The 23,038-nt window shown below is 51.3% G+C and overlaps 2 protein-coding genes across 2 annotated transcripts in view; both read right to left on the bottom strand.

Moving 5' to 3' along the window:
* Positions 1–23,038, bottom strand: part of LOC125941011 (calcium-activated chloride channel regulator family member 3-like) — a 226,166-nt gene that overhangs the window by 84,971 nt on the left and 118,157 nt on the right. The window lies entirely within an intron of this gene.
* LOC125940927 (calcium-activated chloride channel regulator 2-like) overlaps positions 1–23,038 on the bottom strand; it is a 68,653-nt gene that overhangs the window by 19,810 nt on the left and 25,805 nt on the right. The window contains exon 4 of the mRNA XM_049657658.1: positions 2,328–2,501. Within this exon, the coding sequence (XP_049513615.1) occupies positions 2,328–2,501 (174 nt within the window). The remainder of the gene's footprint in view (positions 1–2,327; positions 2,502–23,038) is intronic.

Below are 23,038 nucleotides of genomic sequence, written 5' to 3'. Positions count from 1 at the left end.
TTTAGCAATACAGACCAAAATTGTATGCTTAAAAAAAGGCGAAAGCTTGCACTAGGCCACGCGAAGCTTAAGACACAGCGAAGCTGGCCGATTGATACCGAGTGGCTAGCCTCCAATGCGTTCGGCATCGGCAAGCAGCAGCGTTCTTGGCACTGTGCCAACCTTGGTTAGCCTGCCTGCGTTTGTGTCATGCCAGGAACGCTGTCGCTTGCCGACGCCGAACGCGTTGGCGACATTTCGCGTGACTAGCGTTGGACGCGTCGGCGCCTACAAGCGACAATGTTCCTGGCATGCCGCAAACGCCGCTCGATATCAATCGGCCAGCTTCGCTGAGCTTTGCGTGGCCTATTGCAAGCTTTTGCCTTTTTTTCCCCTGGCTCAGCGCGCCGCGGAGAGAAGAGAGGCGGGGTTCGGGAAGGCAGGGAGCTGGCGAGGAGGAGACCACATGCGCATGCACGCGGTCTCCTCCTCCTCTTCCGGGTTGCCATGGCTACGGCGCCGCCGTTTCTTGGCACGCACTACAAATTACAGCTGGCTTAAAAAGCTTCGCTGTTAAAAAAAAATCGCAGTTTCACGCGAATGGCGAAGCATCGATTGCGATAGTAAATTAGTGGAGAGCTGTAAACATTCGTTGCAAACATTGGCTTAATAACTAAATAGACAAGTATGGTGTCACGTGCGCACAGCTGAATATGAACGCATGTAGCTCAATAACCGCGGATACTCGCTGTGAAAACGCCGGAGTGAGAAAGTGTGGCAGCAGCAGCGGGAAACAGACATTCGTGCTTTCTCTCATCTCGCTTCAACGCGAACGTCGAAAGCACAGCGCATACGAAGATTTGAAGATGAGGCCCGCGCGGGCGCGCACTTCGCTCACATCGCAGATCGCTTTTAAGATACTGAGCCCGCGCGGCTGCGCAGTGAGCAGCAGCTGACGGAGCAGGTAGCAACGCCCCTCCCTCTCCCCCTCTGTCGCCTCGCCCCCATGCCTCGCGCGCGAAAGAAGACTACGCGCTTCCGGCCTGCCTTCCTCCCTTGCGAGCGCTATACTGAGCCGCGATTGCCGACTCATGCTTTGTACGCTTGCACTCGCACATACAGCGTTCGGCGCGCGGCTTTTATCGACATGTGTCTTTATACGACGACGATGGCAGAAATGCGCTGGGAGCCTCCATATAATTGTCATCACAATAAAATAGATACACAAAGTTGACAAAACGCGCACGTCAGCTTCAAAAACAGATATCATTGTTCTATCAGCCGATTCTGTTAGAGCATCTAAAGCGCACAAGTTTAATGTATGAAATTGGAGCTCATGTGAATTTGTTACATCGTTTAAGAGTGTTTTGCAAAGCTCGTAGTCGCATAATAATGATATATTTTGTAGCGTTGTATCATAAATCAGTTTTTGTATCATATAAATTTGATTGTTGAGTTTAGAGTTGTAAACGTGTTTGCTATTTGCTAAATTGCGCTATTTTAACAAATTTAACAAATAGTTGACTGCCTAAATCAAAATTTTATTACGAGCAGTGACTAGATTTTACCTTTCCTCGTAAAGGCAACAAATGTCATCAATTGGTGCAGTGGTTGCCGACAAACATTATTTTTCCTTTCCCATGTATATAGATAGGAGCCTTCGAGCTAAGGCTTCCCCTTGAATTTAATGCTTACTGTAAATAAGGTACCTCGTCTATAGCCTCGAGCTCAGTTTCCATGCTGCAGCCGAAGCATAAAAAAGTCTGTTTTGGTTGTATTGTAGTCGAGCTTTGGCTATGTTAACATCATCTCTTTTGTTCTGTTCCATGTTTCCACAAACACCATCATGCAATACCCAAAAAGCCACAAACCTCAGGCTTTTGTTCCTCTCTAATCATAACAAAAAAAAAAAAAACGTCGCAGTTTCGGCGGAAAGGCGAAGCATCGATGTTCAATAGCAAATTAGCAAAGAGCCGTACGAAGTAAGCAAAGTTCTTTTATCGGCCGTATCGACTTGCAAACATTCGCTTGCTAACTAAATTAACAAGCACAGTGTCAGCGCGCACAGCAAACATAACACATCACACTCGATGACCGCGGACACTCGCCCTCCCTTACCCTCGCCTTACCCAAGACAAATGACCCGACGTGGCAGCATGCGTCATATACCGTTGTTTGCCACGGGCGCGTGATATCACCCGCTACGTAACACGTGGTTTGTCTTTCAAGTCATGCCAATAGTAGAAGCCATTTGTATTCACAAAGCTAACTTGCCTCTTTGCAATAAAGTGAAGTGACCATGCGATAAGTAATAATGTCTGACGGAAATCTCCGATTGGATAACTCACCAGATGGTAACGTCAACAACCTGCGGGGTGTAATGGCGCTTCCAGAACAAGTTGCGCAGCAGGATTTCCTCGTCTCCTTACCGTTCACGCGTGCCTTCACGGCGTACCTTCCTTCTCCAGTAAATTTGGTGTAATATCCACTGTACTTTCCGTCATCGGGATACACATCGGCCCCTACAAAGTTTGCGGCAGAGACTTGGTTATTGCGTAAGCGTGAGCGACAGCACAACAACATAATTACGCAATCTTTGCAGCATGACATCTTTCGTCGCGCGACGCTTGGGTGTTTGTCACGTAGTAGACAATCGTGGTGTTTACTATTTCGGTTGTTTCTTCCTATAGCTTTATTTCATAATTTAGGAGTCGCATATAAAGATGTGACGGTTCATGTTCATTCAGCAGGATGGCCGTGAATGAGGAAGAGCAAGTGCACGCGATGAAGAAAAAAAGTCATTGTTCGGGTTGACATTATGGTCTTTTCGTCACATTACGTCGACAGGATCAACCTCAGCAGCATCATGAGCACATACAAAAATGTGATCAACCTTCTCAACGCCAGCGCAGTGGCTTTCAGCTGCACTAGAAGCACATTGGTCTTTGCAACGAGACTGTGTTCAAAGCTCTAAAACTGCAATTACTCAAAGATCCATGCATCATCGTTCAACAAGCCACCTCCTCAACAAAAACTTTGGATCGCGTGCAAATACAACTGCAAATGGGAAATTTAAGAAAGACAGTCAAAGCACATGTGCTGCAAGGCATGAAGATAACTCTTACTTGGCCTGGACTAATGCCTGCGTTTTCAACATCTCATTGAACCTAAACACCATGACTTTGTACCAAGGCAACAATATATTCTCATCCCCTCCAACGTATCGAAAACAACTCTTCAGAATTGACGTTTCTTGGTTGCAAAGTGTTGACATGACCCATCTCGAGGAGTCTCAACAAGCAGCATTGAAGGACATTCTTCAGAAATATGGAGACATTTTTTCGAAATCAGAAATGGACTTCGGGTGCATCGCGAGAGAGCAACTCCACCATACATTTTCAAATAACGTTCGCATTCATCGACCGCCATACCGATGCTCCGAAGCTGACAAAGTGGAGATTGCAAGACAAGTTGCCTGTCTCCTCGAACAAGGCGTAGTACGCCCATCCTCACCCTACGGGGAGTCGAGCGTTCGGCGGCGACGGACGCACTTCGCCTCAGCTCCGCAGATGCCCCTTGGCTACTGCGGTCCATCACCACAGATCCCCATAAGCTTGGTACCATCGTCTTCTGCAAGCCCAGCGCTCCACTTGGACCCCACTTTCGTCGCGGTGGGACCATTTTTCGCCAATTCCGGGGCCTTTGAAGATTCTCCCAGCGTTCTGGGGCGCTAAGCCTAACTGCTGCGTCGCGCCGACCGGCGATGACGGCTTCAACCCCGGTTACGGGCTACGATCCCGCCTCACATCGAGTGGTTACGATGGATGATACCCCAGCGACCAGGATGTCCCTAACGAACATGAGTATCTTGAAGATATAATCCAACTTTGGCAACGCAAGCAACGCAAGTCCGCTCCCAAGAGGCCCAAGCTCAAGGGGACGCCGGCTGCCTCGCAACCGGCGGTTGCGGGAATGTCGACGCGCCTTCTCCCAGGGGGTGCTCCCAACTCGTCTCCTCCTCAGGCGCCACGTAATCCTTTTTGGCGGCTGCGATACACGCCCCGCATAGGACGTGACGACCTCATCGTTGTGCTCAAACCGCGTGCCTCACTGGACCTCAAGACGGTGCTCCCATCGGAACGCGCTGGTGACGCGGTGCGTGCCTTTCTGGGACCAAGATGTGGTGGAGTGCAGCCTCACCTCGATCCCTATTGCTCAACGACTCCTTGGTGACATTATGCTACCCGTAGGTGACCAGCAGCTCCCGTTTGGGGGCCACGCCAAGGCGTCTAGGGACATCTGCCGCGGCGTCATCAACATCGACCCGGCTGCATCATCCTCGAGCATCAAGCCGAATCTGGAGTGGCCGAAAGGCACTATCCTCGCGGCCCGCAAACTCGGGGACTCCAACGTGGCGGTTGTCACCTTCGAGGGCCCGAAGGTCCCCCGTTTCATCTTCTACCGCTGCCAGGTGGCCTACGTCCGCCTCTACGAGAAGACGGTTCTTGTATGTTCTTGCTGCGGCACCATTGGCCACAGGGCCAAGGCTTGCCCCTCCCCCAAACCGGGCTTCTGCTCCCGCTGCGGCTACCAGGTGCCTACCACGCCTGAGGGCCTTGCTCAACATGACTGCCAACCCGGCTGCATCCTGTGCACCAGGCCGCACGAAACCGGGGCACGGGGCTGCCCCGGCAAGTACCGTAAGCCTATCAAGCCCTCCCAGCCGGTCTCCTCACACCCGGCCTCGCCACCACCTCGTACTCCACATCAAGACCACGCGCCCTTGACTCAACCCAAGTCCGGCTCCCGGTCTAAGGCCCCGCCACTGGCGACTCCGGAACACTTCCCGCCACTTGCGGCTCCACCTCAGGTGAGCAGCTGGGCCGGCGTTGCCTCCCAGTCTCTCCCCTCCATTCCCTCCGCTGCCCTCACCCCGCTGGAACTTACTTTCCAGCGGCAGAACTCCGAGATTCAGCGCCAGGTCGCTGCTCTGGCCAAGCAACTCGACTCCTTTCGCTTCCAACTCCTTCCCCCCCAACCCAAGTCGGCCCTTCCACTTGCCTCAGTGGCCGTTTCCATCATCCCAACCCCAGTTCTTCTCCCCTCGGGCCTCCCTCCCAGAAGCGCCCGCAAACTCCGGCAGTCGCCGCAGCGGTCTCGCAAGATCCCTACTCGGCCCTTCCCCCAATTCAGGTCCCCATGCATGATCTTCCTCCGATCGATACTACTCTTCCCATTCAAGACCGTCTCACTGGTCTCGAACAACGAAGCCTTACCATGGAGCGTGCACTATGAGCCCTACGCGATCTGCTCATCCAACGCATCGGAGAGACCATCGTGCCAAAAATTACGGCTGAAGTTCTCAAGGCCGTCCAGATATGGGCGTGCTCAAAAATCAGGTTCAAAAAGTCGCGCTCTCGCTCGGCGTCTCCCAACGCCACCCCGCGCCGCCGCAAACTTGCTGGGACCGCTAACCCCCCCTTCAACCCGGTACTCGTTCCTCCCTCTCCTGCTCCTCCAGTACCGGACCCGGTCCTGTTGCTGGCCCAGGCGATGGCGGACGACCCCTAACTCGTCTCTCACTATGGCGGTGCCCTCCTCGAGCCCCTCGCCTTCGTCACAATTCGAGCTCATCCAGTGGAACTGTCGCGGTTTCGGGAATAGGCAGAAGATCTCTCACCTATTCCTCTTCCTTCAATTCCGGGGCTCTCTGCCGGCCGTCCGGGCTCTCCAGGAGGCTGGTCTCAATCCTTCTCTTTCTAGCTACTGTTCTTACACAGGGGACCCGGCGACCAGTATTCTCGTCCACAAATCTTATACAGCGGTGCAAGTCGATCTCGATCTCACCCTCCTACACGATTACTCCATGGTTACGGTGCTCTCCTCGCGGCGCCATGACCCCCCAATTCCTGTTCTTAATGTCTATTGCCCTCCTCATCTTCCGCGCGTCACCTTCTCGGAACTCTCTTACCGCGCCCTTAACACCGCTGCTCGTGACCCCCTGGTCATTCTTGGGGATTTCAACACCCCCAGTCTGCACTGGGGCTACCACTATGAGAAGGCCCGGGGCCGTAAGCTCAAGGAGCTTATCTCCACGCTTGGTCTCACGTTGCTCACGGACCCGACTAGTCCCACGCGGGGGGGGGGGGGGGGCAACTCGGTTACTCGTGACACGTGTCCGGACCTCTCTCTCACCAAACATATCCAGGAGGCTACTTGGGAAAACCTCGAGGAGCCTCTTGGTAGCGACCACTGTCTGCTGCGAATCACCTTCTCCACGCGGATAGTGCGCAAATTATGGGGTACGGCCCGCCTCACGGACTGGCCTGTTTTTCGAACCCAGTCTTTCCTTCCCCTGTCCTCCCCCGACGGTTACTGCGCCTGGGCCGCCCATGTCCTCTCGACTCAACGCTCTCACACCTGTGTCAGCTGAATCGCAAGCTCAAAGCACGCATTGCTGCCCTCACAGAGGAAGCGCCTGCTTATGCTGCCCACCTCAATGATACAAACTGGGCCGAAACCTGCGCGAAGGCCGCGGGTCAGATGGGTTCCAGGGGGACGTGGCGCCTATTTCGCAGCCTTCTGGATCCCTCTTCCACGCGAGGGGAAACACAATGACAACTGCGCCGCGCTCTGCACGGGTTCCCTGGCACCTCGGCTCAGCTCGCGGACAAGCTGCGCGACCAGTACCTCTGTCGCACGGAGGACCTGGTTGGGCCGGAGTATCAGTGCTCAGGCCGTCCCAACCCTGAGCTTGATGCTCCCTTCACGCTGCCTGACCTTCAGGCTGCGTTGGCCAAAATGAGACGAGGTACGGCCCCGGGTCGCGATGGTATCACGGTCACCCTGCTGGCTAACCTTCCCGACTCGGCCTATCTCTCCCTTCTTCACCTCATGAATTCTGCCTGGGATGGGTGCCCCCTCCCCACAGAATGGACCACCTCTCTCGTTACATTTATACCCAAAGCTAGCAACCCCGTTCACATCGAGGCCCTCCGCCCCATTTCTCTCACCTCTTGTCTAGGTAAACTCATGGAAGCGATGGTTAGGGATCACCTTTCCGCCTACCTGGAGCGGGAGGGGACCTTCGGGGACACAATGTAGGGCTTCCTCCCACATCTGTCCGCGCAGGACGTCCTCCTCCAGCTTTACCGCGACATCATTGATCCTACTACTATGCGCCACAACGACAAAGCCATTCTTGCGCTCGACCTGCGCGGCACATTTGACGTCACACATAGTAGTATCCTCGCCAATCTAAACACGACACATTGTGGCTCGAAAGCATTCGCAGACATCCGCGCTTTTCTTTCTCACCGCCCTGCCTTCATCCGCGTCGATGACTCTGAACACGGGCCGTACCCCGTGGGCACGTGGGGCACACCTCAGGGAGCGGTTCTTTCTCCACTCCTCTTTAATCTGGCCATGCTACGCCTTCCTGCTCTTCTGGCCCAGGTGGAGGGTATCCAACACGCACTTTACGCCTATGGCATCACCGTCTGGACTAATTCTGGCAACCCCGCTCAAATCGAGCAGCGCCTTCAACAGGCTACTTGTATAGTGGACACTTACGCCACCTCTTGTGGTTTGGAGTGCGCCCCGCAGAAATCAGCACTTCTTTCTCCATCCTCTTTACCCCCACCCCGGCTCTCCTTGCCCTCGGGTCCCATCCCCGTGGTCCCCGAGCTCCGGGTTCTGGGACTTTTTATCTCGTCCTTTGTCAACCCGGTCTCTACCCTTACCCGCCTCCGCCGCACGGGGGAGCAGGTGAGCCGCATGATCCGTCGGGTGTCGACGAAACGTGGCCCTCTGCGAGGGCGGGATGCCCTTCGTTTGGCCCAAGCGTTCGTCATCAGTCGGATCAGGTACGCGGCCCCCTACCTCCGTCTCGGTCGCCACCACGAGGCCTAGCTGGATGCCCTCATCCGGTCTGTGCATAAGCGTGCGCTGGACCTCCCGGTGTCCGCTTCCAACCGTCGTTTTGCGGATTTGGAGGTGCACAACTCCTACTCGGAGCTTCGGGAGGCTCACCTCGTTAACCAACTTGGTTGCCTGTCTCAGACGTCTCCTGGACGCCGTCTGCTTGCGTGCCTTTGTCTTCAGCCTATTCTTCCTCATCGGATTCCCGACTCTTGGCGCCAGAAACTCTGGGTTCCCCCTCTCCCTCGTAATATGAATACTGTCTCCCATTCTGGTCGTCGGGGCGCTCGTGTTCGCGCCCTTACATCCCAACACAGATCTCGCCCCGGTATCTTGTATATGGATGTCGCGGGTCCTTCCCCCTGTGACTACTTTTCGGCTGCCGTGATCCACGAGGGAAATACGATAGATGGCCTCTCCTTTCGGGCCTCTACTTCAAGTCAGGCGGAGGAGGTGGCCATTAGCTTGTCGGCCTCCCACCCCAACGCAAGGGTCATCATCTCAGACACGCACTCTGCCTGCTCCCGATACCTTGCCGGTTCCGTCTCGCCCCTCGCGGCTCACCTACTCCGGGCCGCCTTCTGACGTTTCGTACCTCACCCCGTCCGACTTGTCTGGTCCCCGGGTCACGAGGGTCTTCCTGGTAACGAGGCCACCGATGCGGCCGCCCGCGCGCTTCTTCTGCGGGCGGTTACCCCTTATCGCCTGATCCTGTAACGCAGTTGCTCACATCTTTTCGAGAAATCTTGGCCTATTACCTCGATGGTCGTCGGCTTTTTTCGGCCCCGGTCCGGGGTTTGTCTAAGGCCGATGAGCGAACCCTGCACCGCTTACAGACCAACACACTGTTGTGTCCTGCCGTGCAGTGGCGTAGTCAGAAATTTTGTTCGGGGGGGGGGCTCAGGTTGCAGCGTGGCCTCCTCCTTATAGAATTTGTCGAGGGATCAAATGCATGAATAATAACTGCATTGCCAATGCCATTGTATGTTAGATGCTGCAAACGAATTATTGAACGCTATGCACTGTCAAGTAAAATATGCATTTTCATAAAAGAGTATATTCGTATGCCCCAATAATTGTGCCAGAAATAACTGATATTAATGTTTCCGCGTTTTTTTTTTCTCTATTTAATAAGTAAAGAAAATATCACACGAACTTTAAAACTATATCAGTTCGAAACCAGCAAAGCAGTGCATGCAACTGATCTGAAAAACGTAAAGGCCATGAAATGAATAAGTTGAGGACAAATACTTTGATGAATCTTTGTCATTCAAGAACCTTGTTTACATTTTTGTACATATGCAACGGCCAGGAAAAAAAAAACTCAATGACACTGTGCCTCGGTGCAACAGATTGCGCAGGAGCAGCTGTAACCGGTCGTGTATTGTATTTACACCGAGATTATACTCGCAGCATTGAATACAAATAAAAAGTAGGAGTTCTGCAAAATATACATTAGAAATGCGAAGATATAATGGAATAAACAAATGTGAAGATACAACTCGCTAAAGGGCAAGAAAGAGTCGCTGGAAACAAAGTTCACTGCTTGTATACACAAAACCTCGCAACAATATATTTAAAAATACGTATGTCTCCAATAAATCTACGTATTTAAGGAAACGTCACTGTATATAATGCGTCAAACAAGACAAATAAACATTTTGCGCCGTCACAGATAGTAAACTTTACGCAAAGAAAGACAGACGATCCAGTGGAGAACAAAACTATCAGAAATCGCCATATGTACTCGGGCCATGCGGCTGTCGCGACAGCGCCATATGGGTAGAATAACAGAGGAATAATGCAGAAATCAGTACGAAAATGTGTATATAGCCGCCTGCACAGCGCCAACAATTATTCTGCACCCAAAATTAAAGGAGGGTATGGCTTCGCTTCAAAAAAGAAGTAAAAGCAGGTAGCTAAAAAAGGAAGAAAAGGACAAACGAAAGCCACAGATGATGCGGCAAGTTGAACTACCCAATATCCGAGTGTGTTTTTGGCAAACGCCGCGTGGGCCGGGCTTTCAATGAGCTAGGTTGGTCAAAATTGGTTATTGATGTCCTCGTAATTTTTGTACTCGCATGATAATTTTGATCATGATACTAAATGCTATAGAATAAACAGCGAAATTTTCTGCGGTTTTGAAAGCTGATGAACAGTCATATGTTTTCATAATTAAAAGCTTATGGACCTGAAGGAACAGAGCTTTTTACTTGCATCGATTTTTGCTGCTTCGCTATATCTAAAGGACAAACTTCTCTCGGCGGGGAAGTTGAGCGAAGCGGTCAATGACTTCGGACACGTTGATGCCGATGTCTCTGTAGGTGTATAGAAGCGCCAGCCTAACCATGCGTTCCACAGACATTGTAGAGCGCAAGTAGTTTTTTAGTAAACTCTTGTTAAAAAATATTCTCTCAGCACTGGCAGTGGTCATTGGAAGGGTGACTAGAATCTGCAGCAGTATTTACCAATTTACATTGAACCTGCAGTGGCAATGAGAGATGGGCATCTATTCCGGTGCTAAAACCTAAAAGCCTCGATGTCGTTGGCATACTTGTTTAGGTACCTTGCACAAACAGTCGGCTGTTCGATTCCAGCGATGTCCGTCGTTTCGTCAGGAAGTATGGAGAAGCAGCCTGCTTTTGCATCTAGGCTTTCTTTAATAATTTCACCACAAATTTCCATAATTTGGTTTTGTGCATCTCGGCTTAAATACGAGGCATTACTGGGGAAATTTTCCAAATGGTTTTCAGATATATCTCCACAATCAGCTCGCATGCGAAGAAGCGCTCTGAAAATACCTGTATTTTCAGCGAGGGCTATGAATCTATAAGGCCACTGTCCCTGTGGCCACGGAGAGCCAGACCTTGTTGCCCGCAAAAAAAAAAATCCTTAATAATAGGTCGTTTACTTTCTTCTGTTTTCTCATATTTTACTTTGCCTGGCCTGGTCCAGCTGATCGATCACATTGGGCACACTTCCTGACAATGTTTGGAGAAAATTATCAGCTGCTAGCTGACAGTCACGGTGATATTTAGTATTTTCGTGTGTGTGGAAGATTGCGAGCGCTTGCTTCCATTTCTGGAACGCTTGGACACGAGGGCTCCAGTGCCCGCATGTTGGCCCAAGTTTATAAGAACATTAACCCCATAAAGTTCCAGAATTGGAAATCATTGAAAGCACGCCTTTGGAAATGTCAGTGCATCTTTCGCGTCAAAAGTTTATGAGAACTTTATACCCATAAAGTTTCGTAATTGAAATCCATGCGCTCCGTATAGATTCCGCGGCCGCTGCGAGATGCCGCAACGCGCCCGCTCGCTATCGAAAAGCCCTTGAAAGTTTGTGCTCGGATGGGGCTCCTTGCGTTACGTGACTCCAGGTGCAAGGGCGTTGCCACGAAATTCTGCCCGAGTTCGCAATGTTCGCGCCGAAATGTCTGTTCGAGCGTGAAAAAGACATTGTAGACAAAATCCGGAATGATTTCCGGCGTCGATGGTAGTTTTGTTCGGCGGTGCATGCCAGCACGAAAAAATTTCGGGGGGGAAAGCTGAAGCCCCCCCCCCCCCCCCCCTCCTGGCTACGCGCCTGCTGCCGTGGCTCGCCATTGTCTGCCTAATACACGTGGGTACTGTCGCCATTGTGGGGTCCTGGCCAACACCTACCACATGGTTGCAGCTTGCCCCTCTTTCTCTTTTTCTCTCCCCCCCCCCCTTTTTCCTGTTCCCACACGAGAGGCCTGGGAGGAGACCCTACTCAGCTGCTCTACCTTGTGCGCCCAGCGCGCCCTGGTGGCGCGTGCCCGAGCGGCGGCCATCTCCAATGGAATCCCGGACTAGGGAGTCCACTTAGGTGTCCCCCTTTCGGGGGTCAACTCTTGTATTTTCCTAAAATAAATGTTTTCACCACCACCACCCTATGCTGTACCTGTCATCATAGCTGAAAAGAAGGGAGCAGGCTGTACCCGTTTGTCCATCGACTACCGGAAAATTAACTCTGTTACACTACGACACCATCAGCCTATCCCACGCACCGATGATATGCTAGATAATTTGGGTACGTGACGATACTTTTCAACTTTAAATATTACGCCATGGTATTGGCACGTTCAAATGCTTGGAGAGGACGTTCCCAAAACGGCTTTGTTACATCTGATGGCCATTTTAAATGGTTCTGCCTTTTGGTCTAAAGAACGCCCCCGCCATATCTGAAAGGCCTGTAAAAGCAATAATCATAAAGCGTCATTTAAAGGAAGTTGTCCACTACTTCGATGACATTGTAATGTTTTCTAACACATTTGCGAAACATTAAAGTCATTTGCAAGTTTTATTTAAAGCCCTGAAGATCGAGAATGGTAAGCTTAAGCACAAGAAGTGTCACTTTACTCACAATTATATTGACTATCTCGGACACAGAGTTTTTCAAGGGACAGTGATACCAAAAAAAAAAAAAAAAAAAAGACCAGCCGCGGTTGCTCAGTGGCTATGGTGTTGGGCTGTTGAGCACGAGGTCGTGGGATCGAATCCCGGCCACGGCTGCCACATTTGGATGGGGGCGAAATGTGAAAACACCCGTGTACTTATATTTAGGTGCACGTTAAAGAACCCCATGTGGTCGAACTTTCCGGAGTTCCCCGCTACGGCGTGCCTCATAATCAGATCGTGGTTTTGACACGTAAAACCCCACAATTTAATTTTTTTTACCCAAAAATAGCAATGTTGAAACAGTGTTGCGGTTTACACAAAAAAGCCATGTCATAAAGACCTGCAACGAGTTCTAGGAACCATCAATGTCTACCGGCAATACATTCCGCAGTTTAGGAATATCGTTCATCCTTTTACGCGAATGCTACGCAAGGACGCTGAATGGGAATGGGACGTTCAATCTGAAAATGCTTTTAATGAGATGAAGAAACGGCCAAGCGAATAGCCAATACTTAGAATATTCAACGCCGACAAACCATGCGTTGTTTACTGAGATGCTTCAAACGTAGGCATCGGGGCTGTGCTAAAACAGCCAGAATACGAAGAAGAAAGAGAACTTTCGGACGACCATGTTTGTCTCCGTCCGCAACCTCCTGCTCGCGTCACACATATTTATTTATTTATATTGATAGGTAGAAAGACGCAGACGAGAAGCAATCTACAGGTATATTTACAAACAAATACGACACGCTTGACCAAGAGGTAACAGCCCGCTTTAGCCTCTAATTGTCGTCGTCGTCGTTTTCACACTGCTCGTTTCTTCGTTTCGTAAATACTGGCGCATAGCACTACCCCAGGCGGCAAAAGCGCCATCCCGGAGTAACTGAAGGCCGGATTCTGAAGAAGTGTAGCAGGCCTTGAGCCTACTGACGTGCACGACATCACTGGATGCCAGAGTAGAGGGAGAGGTTGAACATACAGGAGCAATTTCATAAGTTACTGGCCATCACCTCGCGCAGCACGTGCCATGGGGCTCCGTGTATCGCTAAAGGAGCTTCTCGGCAAGTCCGACCTGACGAGAGGGTGACCACAGGAGTACGAGCGCCCCAGACGAAAACTGTACGTCACGATGGCGGGCGTTGTACAGACGCTGCTCACGAGAGGGTGACCACAGGAGTACGAGCGCCCCAGACGAAAACTGTACGTCACGATGGCGGGCGTTGTACAGACGCTGCTCACTGGTTTTGCGAGGCCGTCAGTCGAGTACGGCCAAGCTGGCGCGCATGGTCGGCGAGGGCGATGGCGTCGCGCGCATACTGGCTTGTTGAGATCGCAGCAGGAGGAAGTGCCGTATCAAGGGGGCAAGGTCAGTTCGCGACCGTACAGTTGATAAAATTGATGAAATCCGGTGGTGTCGTGCTGAGAATTATACGCTCATGTAGCGTCAGGAAGGCCAATGTCCCACTCATGGTGGTCCTTCGAAACGTACATAGCATATCTGTGAGGGTACGGTTTAACCGCTCCGTCAGTCCATCGGTTGGAGGATGGTATGAGGTGGTCAGCGTGTATTGTGTGGAGCAGGAACGCACAATGTCGGCGATAACTTTCGACAGGAAGTTACGACCAAGGTCAGTAAGCAGCTGTCTCGGGGCGCCTGAAGCAATATAATGTCGCGCAAGGGAATGTCTGCGATGTCAGTGGCGCAACTGGTCGGGAGAGCCCGCGTGATGGCATATGGGGTGGCGTAATCAGTTGCAACTCCTACCCATTTGTTCCAAGAGACTGACGTCGGAAAGGGGCCGAGGACGTCTAATCCGAAACAAAAGAACGGTTCCACAGGGACGGTAATCAGTTGGAGATGACGGGCAGGTAGCACCTGAGGCGTTTTCCGACGTCGGCTGGAATCACAGGCAGCAGCATAGCGTCGGACGGCGTGAGCGAGACCGGGCCACTAGATGCGGCGGTGGACGCTGCTCGCACGCCGCCGCACACACACACACACACACACACACACACACACACACACACACACACACACACACACACACACACACACACACACACACACACACACACACACACACACACACACACACACACACACACACACCACACACACACACACACACACACACACACACACACACACACACACACACACACACACACACACACACACACACACACACACACAACACACACACACACACACACACACACACACACACACACACACACACACACACACACACACACACACACACACACACACACCACACACACACACACACACACACACACACACACACACACATATATATATATATATATATATATATGTATGTGTGTATATGTGTATATATATGAGTTACCCAAAGGTGTCCTGCAGTAGGTGTGTCATGGAGCTCAAAGAATACAGTCCGTTGTCAGGCTGGTCGACCGGGTAGCGAGACCGGCAATCAGTCGCCTTGTGTAGGCCAGCTTTGTAGATTGCAGAGTACGAATATTCTTGGAGGCGTGATGGGCAGTGACCAAGTCTTCCTGTTGGGTCTTTCAATGAGCCCAATCAACAAAGTGAGTGTTGGTCTGTGACAATTGAAAAGGGATTGCCATACAAGTATGGGCGGAACTTCCCAACCGCCCTAACTAGCGCCAGACACGCTGAGTGATGGAATAGTTGCGTTCAGAGGGCGAGAGGAGCCTGCTGACGTAAGCGATAACACGGTCGTTGCCGCGCTGGCGATGTGCTAGTACTGCGCTAATTCCGTGGCCGCTGGCATCGGTACGGAGTTCGGTAGGCGCAGAAGGATCGAAATGAGTGAGAATGGGCCATGTTGTAAGAAGGTTGATTCGATGCGAGAACGCGTCGCAGAGGCCTCGTTATCACCACACTGGAACGGGGGGCGTCTTTCTTCAAAAGCTCGGTCGGTGGTCGCGCTATGGCCGCAAAATGTTTCACGAAGCGGCAGAAGTACGAGCAACGGCCGATGAAGCTGCGCACATCGTTCACATACTTCGGAACAGGGAAGTGCATAAAAGCACGGATTTCGCCTGGGCCAGGTTGCACTCCGTTCGCGTCAACAAGATGTACAAGGTATTCTGGAGATGGACGAATTGGCAATTTGATGCATTGAGTTGCAGACCGGCTCGACGAAAAACGTCCAGGACTACTGAGAGGCGCTCGAGGGGCGTAGCGAATGTTTGGGAGAATTCTACAATGTCGTCCAAGTAGGACACGCACGTGGACCATTTGAAACCGCGAAGAAGGGAGCCCATCATGCGTTTAAAAGTGGCAGGAGCATTACATAGACAGAACCGCATCACTTTGAATTGATAAAGACCGTCGGGTATCACAAAGGCAGTCTCCTCGTGGTCTCGATTGTCCACGGCAATCTGCCAGTAGCCGGAGGGAAGTTGAATGTATGAGAAATAGCGAGCACCGTGGAGGCATTCAAGGGAGTCATCAGTGCGAGGTAGGGGATACACGTCCTTTTTGATAACCTTGTTAAGGTGCGGATAATCCACCAAAATCGCAATGGGTCATCTTTCTTTTTCACCAGTACAACAGGTGACTCCCATTGACTCCCCGAAGGTTCAATAATGTTCTTGGCAAGCATCTTGCGAACTTCTGTGTGAATAACCTGACGCTCAGCCGGTGACACTCGATACGGGCGGCGATGAATAGGAGGGGCATCGCCGGTATGTATGCGATATTTAACAGCTGTAGTTTGGGTCAAAGGACGATCGTTAAAGTCTAAAATATCATGGTATGAAAACAGAACGTGGCAGAGCTCACGACCGTGCTCGCACGCCAAGTCGGGCCCAATTATATTCTGTAAGTCGGCGATGGTACAATGCATCTCCACGAGCCTCTCCTAAATATTGTCACGGTATGATTCATCTAGAGGAGCATCGATGAAGAAGACGCTGATGATCTGGCGCGCGCTCTCGTCCATATGGTTGACGCTTGACCGCCTTGTAAATATACTGTAAATACGTTTTCATGTTGTGTTTGCCTCCCCATAACATCTTGGTGGAAGTGCTGGGGGTATAACGCAAGACGGAGCTCCGCAGCGGCCGCCAAGTCGCCACTCTAGGCATGTCCACCAGCGGTGAAACTGCGTCAGCGGCGCCCGCCATGCGAACCTTCGTCCTGGCTCCACCCAGTGACCCTGGGACCTTTTCCGGCACTGCTGGCGACGACGTAGACAAATGGATTCGCCTCTACGAATGCGTAAGCGCACATTACAGGTGGGACCCGACCATGATGTTGGCGAATGTCACATTTTATCTAAAGGGAACGGCGAAGGCCTGGTTCGATAACAACGATGAGGAGCTCACAAGCTGGAGCGTATGTAAGGCTAAACTTCGCGAGTTGTTTGGCCAACCTGCAGGCTGCCAGCGTGCTGCCAAGCAAGAACTTGCCTCGCATGTGCAGACGCCTACCGAGCCGTACTTGACGTATATTCAGGATGTGCTGACCCTTTGCCGGAAGGTTGACGCCAAGATGACAGAAGCCGATAAGGTTGCGCACCTGCTGAAAGGGATCGCGGACGATGCGTTTAACCTGATCGTGTTTAAAAACTCTTCGACAGTCAACGAGATTATTACTGAATGCCGACGCTTCGAAGATGCTAAAAGCCGACGTATCGCCCACCAATTCGCCCGCCTTCCGAACACGGCAGCGACATCAACGTGTGAGGATGTTCGTATGCCGACTCAGCCTTCAACATCGGAGACCATCACTCGAATCGTTCGACGCGAAATCGAAGCCGCATCACCCGCACATTTAATGCGAGGAGAGCCCTGTGATGCCCCACCTGCGATATCCCTTATACAATCCGTTGTTCGTCAAGAACTGGCACACGTGGGCCTCCAAACCATCTGCTCTCTGAGCCACCCTGACAGTTACCCTTCGGCCACCTTCAACCCTCTCCAACGCCGTTACCCCACTCTGAATTATCGCGATCCGAATGCGTGGCGGACGCCTGACGACAAGCCAATTTGCTTTCGATGTGGGCGTGTTGGACACATTTCACGATATTGCCGAAGTCCTTGGCCCTCGTCTTCTCGACCCAGCTCGTCCAGCTTCCGCTATCCACCCCGAAGCCAGCACCAGGTGCCAAGCCAACCTGACCAAGAAACATCTGCCGAGACCACTACTACCACCGCCCATTACAGCCGCTTGCCCTCCCCACGACGCCGACCTTCTCGGTCACCTCCACCACGCCGTTCCCCGTCCCCGTCTTACTGCCGGCGTTTTCCTTCGGGAAACTAACGACTGCAGCTCCTGGAGGTGATGCTGCTATTCCGACCTGCTCTCCAATTCCTCTGTTGACGCTCCCTACCAATCAGAACTTGATCGACGTTGAAGTGGATGGCCTACCTGTTACTGCTTTGATTGACACCGGCGCCCATATTTCTGTTATGAGTTCTCACCTCCGCCGGCAGTTGAAGAAAGTTATGACCCCTGCCCCATCACGTGTTGTCCGTGTGGCCGACGGTAGTACGTCTCCCGTAGCTGGCCTTTGTACCGCACGTGTCAGTGTTGCCGGCCGTCTAACTTCTGTTTTGTTCACCATCCTCGTCTGCTGTTCCAATGACGTCATCCTCGGCCTTGACTTTTTATCCGCCCACTCCGCCCTCATCGATTGTTCCGCTGGTACTGTACAGCTTGACCTACCAAGTGTAATTGATCAACCCGGACCAATCAAGAGTCGGCTGTGTTCTGCTGAGCACGTCCGTTTGCCGCCGCAAGCCGCGACTTGTGTTGCTGTGACGCCCTCTCCACCAGTTCCCGACGCTGATTATGTGCTCGCTCCCATCATCGCCGTTCTGTTGACGCACAGTGTTGGTTTGCCTCACACTGTTATCACTATACGGGACAACCTTACTTGCCTTCCTGTGATTAATTTCGGACTGTGTTCACAAGTGCTCCCATAAGGCATTTCACTCGCTATGCTGACGCCGTCCTACGATTACGTTATCTCGACCTTGTCTCCTCCTGATGCTGGTCGCTCGCACACCACCGATATCCCGTCTTCTTCGCCAGATCTGTCTCCTCCCGACCTGAAGAATATGATTGCTCCAGATCTTTCGTCCCATCATGCTGACGATCTCCTTCGCCTCCTCTTCTCTTATAGGGACGTATTTGACCTTTGCGACCGTCCTCTGGGTCAAACCTGCGCTGTCAAGCACCGCATAAACACTGGCGATGCCCATCCGATCCATCGACGGCTATACCGCGTCTCTCCAGCTGAGCGCCGCATCATTCAAAAGGACGTCGACAAGATGCTTGCCAAAGATATAATCGAGCCGTCCTGCAGCCCTTGGGCTTCTCCTGTGGTTCTTGTTAAAAAGAAAGATGACAGTTGGCGATTTTGCGTGGACTACCGGCATCTCAACAAGATCACCAAAAAAGCCGTGTACAATCCACGCATAGACGACGCCCTGGATTGCCTTCACGGCGCCAAGTATTTTTCTTCAATCGACCTTCGGTCAGGGTACTGGCAGATCGCCGTTGATGACATGGACCGTGAGAAGACCGCTTTTCTTACCCCTGACGGCCTTTATCAGTTTAAAGTCATGCCTTTCGGCTTATGCAACGCCCCGGCCACCTTCGAACGCAGGATGGACACCCTCTTACACGGTTTTAAATGGTCCATTTGCCTTTGTTATCTTGATGACGTCATTGTATTTTCACCGAACTTTGAAACGCATCTCGACCGACTTTCTTCTATCCTTTCTGTTTTTCGCAAAGCCGGCCTGCAACTTAATTCGTCTAAGTGCCACTTCGGACGTCAGCAACTTATCATGCTCGGTAATCTCGTCGACTCAAGCGGTGTTCGCCCCGACCCTGACAAAGAGCTGTGCAGCAGTTCCCCGTTCCGACTTGCACAAAGGAAGTTCGTAGCTTTCTGGGACTGTGCTCCTACTTCCGTCGTTTTGTGAAGAATTTCGCGGAAATCGCACGCCCTCTCACAAACTTACTGAAGAAAGGCGTCTCGTTTTTTTTTGGGGTGCTGCACAGGCTGCCGCCTTCTCTACCCCTCATCACGTCGCTCACTACACCACCTGTCCTGGCTCATTTCGACAGCTCCGCTCCAACAGAACTCCACACCGATGCCAGCGGCTACGGAATCGGCGCTGTTTTAGTCCAGCATCAGAATGGGCATGCCCGTGTTGTCGCCTATGCCAGCCGTCTCCTTTCCTTAGCCGAACAGAACTACTCTATTACAGAACGGGAGTGTCTTGCTCTCGTTTGGGCGGTGGGAAAATCCCCCCCCCCCCCCCCCCCCCCTATTTACATGGCCAGCATTTCACTTTGCTGGCTTTCGTCGCTTAAGGATCCCACTGGGCGTCTTGGTCGCTGGGCACTCCGGCTCCAAGAATACACTTACTCTGTTTATTATAAATCTGGCCGATTGCATCGGGATGCTGACTGTTTGTCCCGCAATCCCGTGGATCTGCCTGAAGCCTCCGATGACACGCCTGCATGTGTACTCTCGCTCTCCGCTTTAAGCCACATCCGTGATGAACAGCGCCGTGATCCGATTTTAAGTGAGCTTATTCAGAAGCTGGATTCCGCAGCGCCCGATCCTTCCCTTCGCCTCTTCGTACTTAAAGATGACACGTTATATCGCTACAACGTCCACCCGGACGGACGCGAACTGTTGCTCGTCGTTCCTACGCATCTGCGCTTGAGCGTTCTCGGCCAGCTACATGATGCCCCGACCGCTGGTCACCTTGGAGTTTCCCGGACCTACGATCGCGTTCGGCGTCGCTTCTTTTGGCCCGGTCTTTACCGCTCCGTTCGTCGCTACGTAGCTGCTTGTGAACCCTGCCAACGCCGAAAAAAACCACCTAAGCCTCCTGCTGGCCTCCTTCAGTCCCTTGACGTCCCATCTGACCCCTTCTTCCGAGTTGGCCTTGACCTCCTCGGTTCTTTCCCGACCTCTACTTCTGGAAACAAATGGATTGCCGTTGCTACGGACCACTTCACCCGCTACGCAATTACACGCGCTCTCCCTACCAGTTGTGCTACGGACGTCGCTGATTTCTTGCTACACGATGTCATCTTACATCACGGAGCCCCTTGTCAACTCCTCACTGACCATGGCCGTTACTTTCTGTCCAGAGTTATCGATGACCTGCTTCGCTCCTGCGCGACAAAACACAAATTTACGACGGCTTACCACCCACAAACTAACGGCTTGACTGAGCGCTTCAACCGGACGCTTACTGACATGCTTTCTATGTATGTATCATCTGACCATCAAGACTGGGATGTTGCGTTGCCCTTCGTTACATTCGCTTACCATTCATCCCGTCATGATACTGCTGGTTTTTCACTCTTTTATCTCCTGTTTGGTTGCGACCCAACGTTACCTTTTGACACTATCATCCCCGATGCCGTCCATTTGCCAACTGAGTACGCTCGTGATGCCATTTCCCGAGCTGATGAGGCACGCCAAATTGCTCGCCGTCGCCTTACTACATCGCAAGGCCACCAGAAGCACCGCTACGACTCCCGTCATCGCGACGTTATCTATACTCCGGGTGCCCTTGTGCTTCTATGGACTCCGACTCGGCGTGTTGGACTCCCAGAAAAATTGCTTTCGCGGTACTCCGGACCCTACCGTGTCTTACGCCGTGTAACAGACGTCACGTATGAGATTGGCCCGCTCGAGTCTTCCTCGCCAACCGTTTCATCACCTACTGACGTTCACCTATCCCGCCTTAAACCTTACCACTCGCCTGGATCATAGCAAGCACCGTAACGGTGCTTGAGCAGCCGGGGGTCATGTCACGGTATAATTCATCTACAGGAGCATCGATGAAGAAGACGCTGATGATCTGGCGCGCGCTCTCGGCCATATGGTTGACGCTTGATCGCCTTGTAAATATACTGTAAATACGTTTTCCTGTTGTGTTTTCCTCCCCGTAACAATATGTTACGAACTTGGGATAGGGCAACTCGTATAATATCTGAAGGCATCAAATTTCCCGGAGACGAGGCCCTCGCTATGCAATGAACGAGAGAAGGCAAACAGAGGGGGCCGTTCTCGCAAGTCACTGCGCAAGTGTACTTACTAAAGTGCACTGCGTTATAAACAATTTGACCTTATACACAAGTGCACGTTATAAATGTTCCGATGCGCGCTTGCTGTGTACATCCTCGATTGGCACTTCGCAAATTCATGCGGGCATACAATTAAAAAAGCATGTGCACTGACATGTCCGTCGTTTAAATGATTACGGCTGGTAGGGAATTCAAAAATACTGAATAATTAACATTTTGGTGCAATCATTTGTGCCACTTACCGGTAATGAGTTTGCCCACTGAACTTCAGTAGTGGGTGTAAGTTTTATCGCTAGTACAATGCCCCTCATTCTGGATGACGGCGCCCTTTATTAGTTTTCTGTATCGGATAGCATATCGCACCGAGGTGGTAGTGTCTCTGCGGCCCGCTTTATCATAATTTCAGGTGCCTTTTCCGAAAGCTCTGTCGACGCACGGCGTCAGCACGGATGTTTTCTCCAGACAAGTGTCGGTGCTCTGGCTGCTTAAAAAAGATGGAAACCCTGTCTTCGAAGGCGAAAATCGGCGAGCCAAGTGAGCGCAGGCTGGTGCGCGTCTCTTAAGTTCAAACCACCATTGCTCGCAGCAAGCGTGCGTGCAGCTTGGCTTTCACGCTACATAGCATTTAGGCCACTGAGGCCATGCTGCTGTGGAGACGCTTAGAGCTAGCTGGATATGCATAATATGCATTAACAAACTAAATGAGGCTACTCTCTGGTATTTACTTTTAAATGTTGTACAGTTATTTCAAACAGCGAATTTCGCACGGAAAAAAAATATAAATGCTGGCTCTAGAATGCCCTAAAAGTAAAAAAAGTTTGTTAATTGTTTAAAGCAAAAAAAAAGGTGCAAACATGCAAAATATAACCTGAAACCTTAATAAGGTCGTCAAAAATAAAGCAGGCACGGCCGTGGATAAAAAGGCACACCTAAGAAATGGTAACAACTGTCATAACACGAAGCTTAATTTGTTATTTCTTTCAAATGCAAACTTACTTGGTTTCCTTTCTGAAATTCTGATGTTTCGCAAATTGTTGTATTTTTACTATAACATCGTTTGCGCAGTGCACGATGTGCCATTAAAAAAGTCACTGCTTCTACTCCATAAAATAAATTGTCTGGTGTACTTCTCTACTTTATAGTATTCACTCAGCGCCGACATTTAACAATATTGATGTAATTAGTCTTGCTGAATTTAAAAGTACGGCTTAGATTAAAGTTTTAATTGCAGGAAGGTAAGCAAGATGTTAAGTCTATTGCAGATATAAAAACAAAGCTGCTTTACTACTCCACTCTTGCACATAAATATAAGCACATATTAAGCGCCATAGCTCATAATATGTGCTATGACAATTTGCTCTTAGCAAATTATTGCTTCAAACGCTTCAACTGCCTTGCCGTATGTCATCGGCACGAGGTGCACTTTCGTCTCTCATCGTTGCTTTGTTGGGGGTCCTACGATAACGGCAGCCGTTTCGGGCCCGCCTTATTAAAAATACCACCTTCAGATAAAGGTGGCCTGGCACCTTCATAAGGTGCCAAGCCGCTCTCGAAGGCTATCGAGCCGAAGGAACGCTGCGCTGACAGCACTGCACCAATGGGCCCCCTCAACAAAGATACAAAGATCGCAAGCCTG

This window comes from Dermacentor silvarum, chromosome 10 (assembly GCF_013339745.2).
Source record: "Dermacentor silvarum isolate Dsil-2018 chromosome 10, BIME_Dsil_1.4, whole genome shotgun sequence".
NCBI classification, from domain to species: Eukaryota; Metazoa; Arthropoda; class Arachnida; order Ixodida; family Ixodidae; genus Dermacentor; species Dermacentor silvarum.
This window is presented reverse-complemented; position numbering and strand designations above follow the sequence as displayed.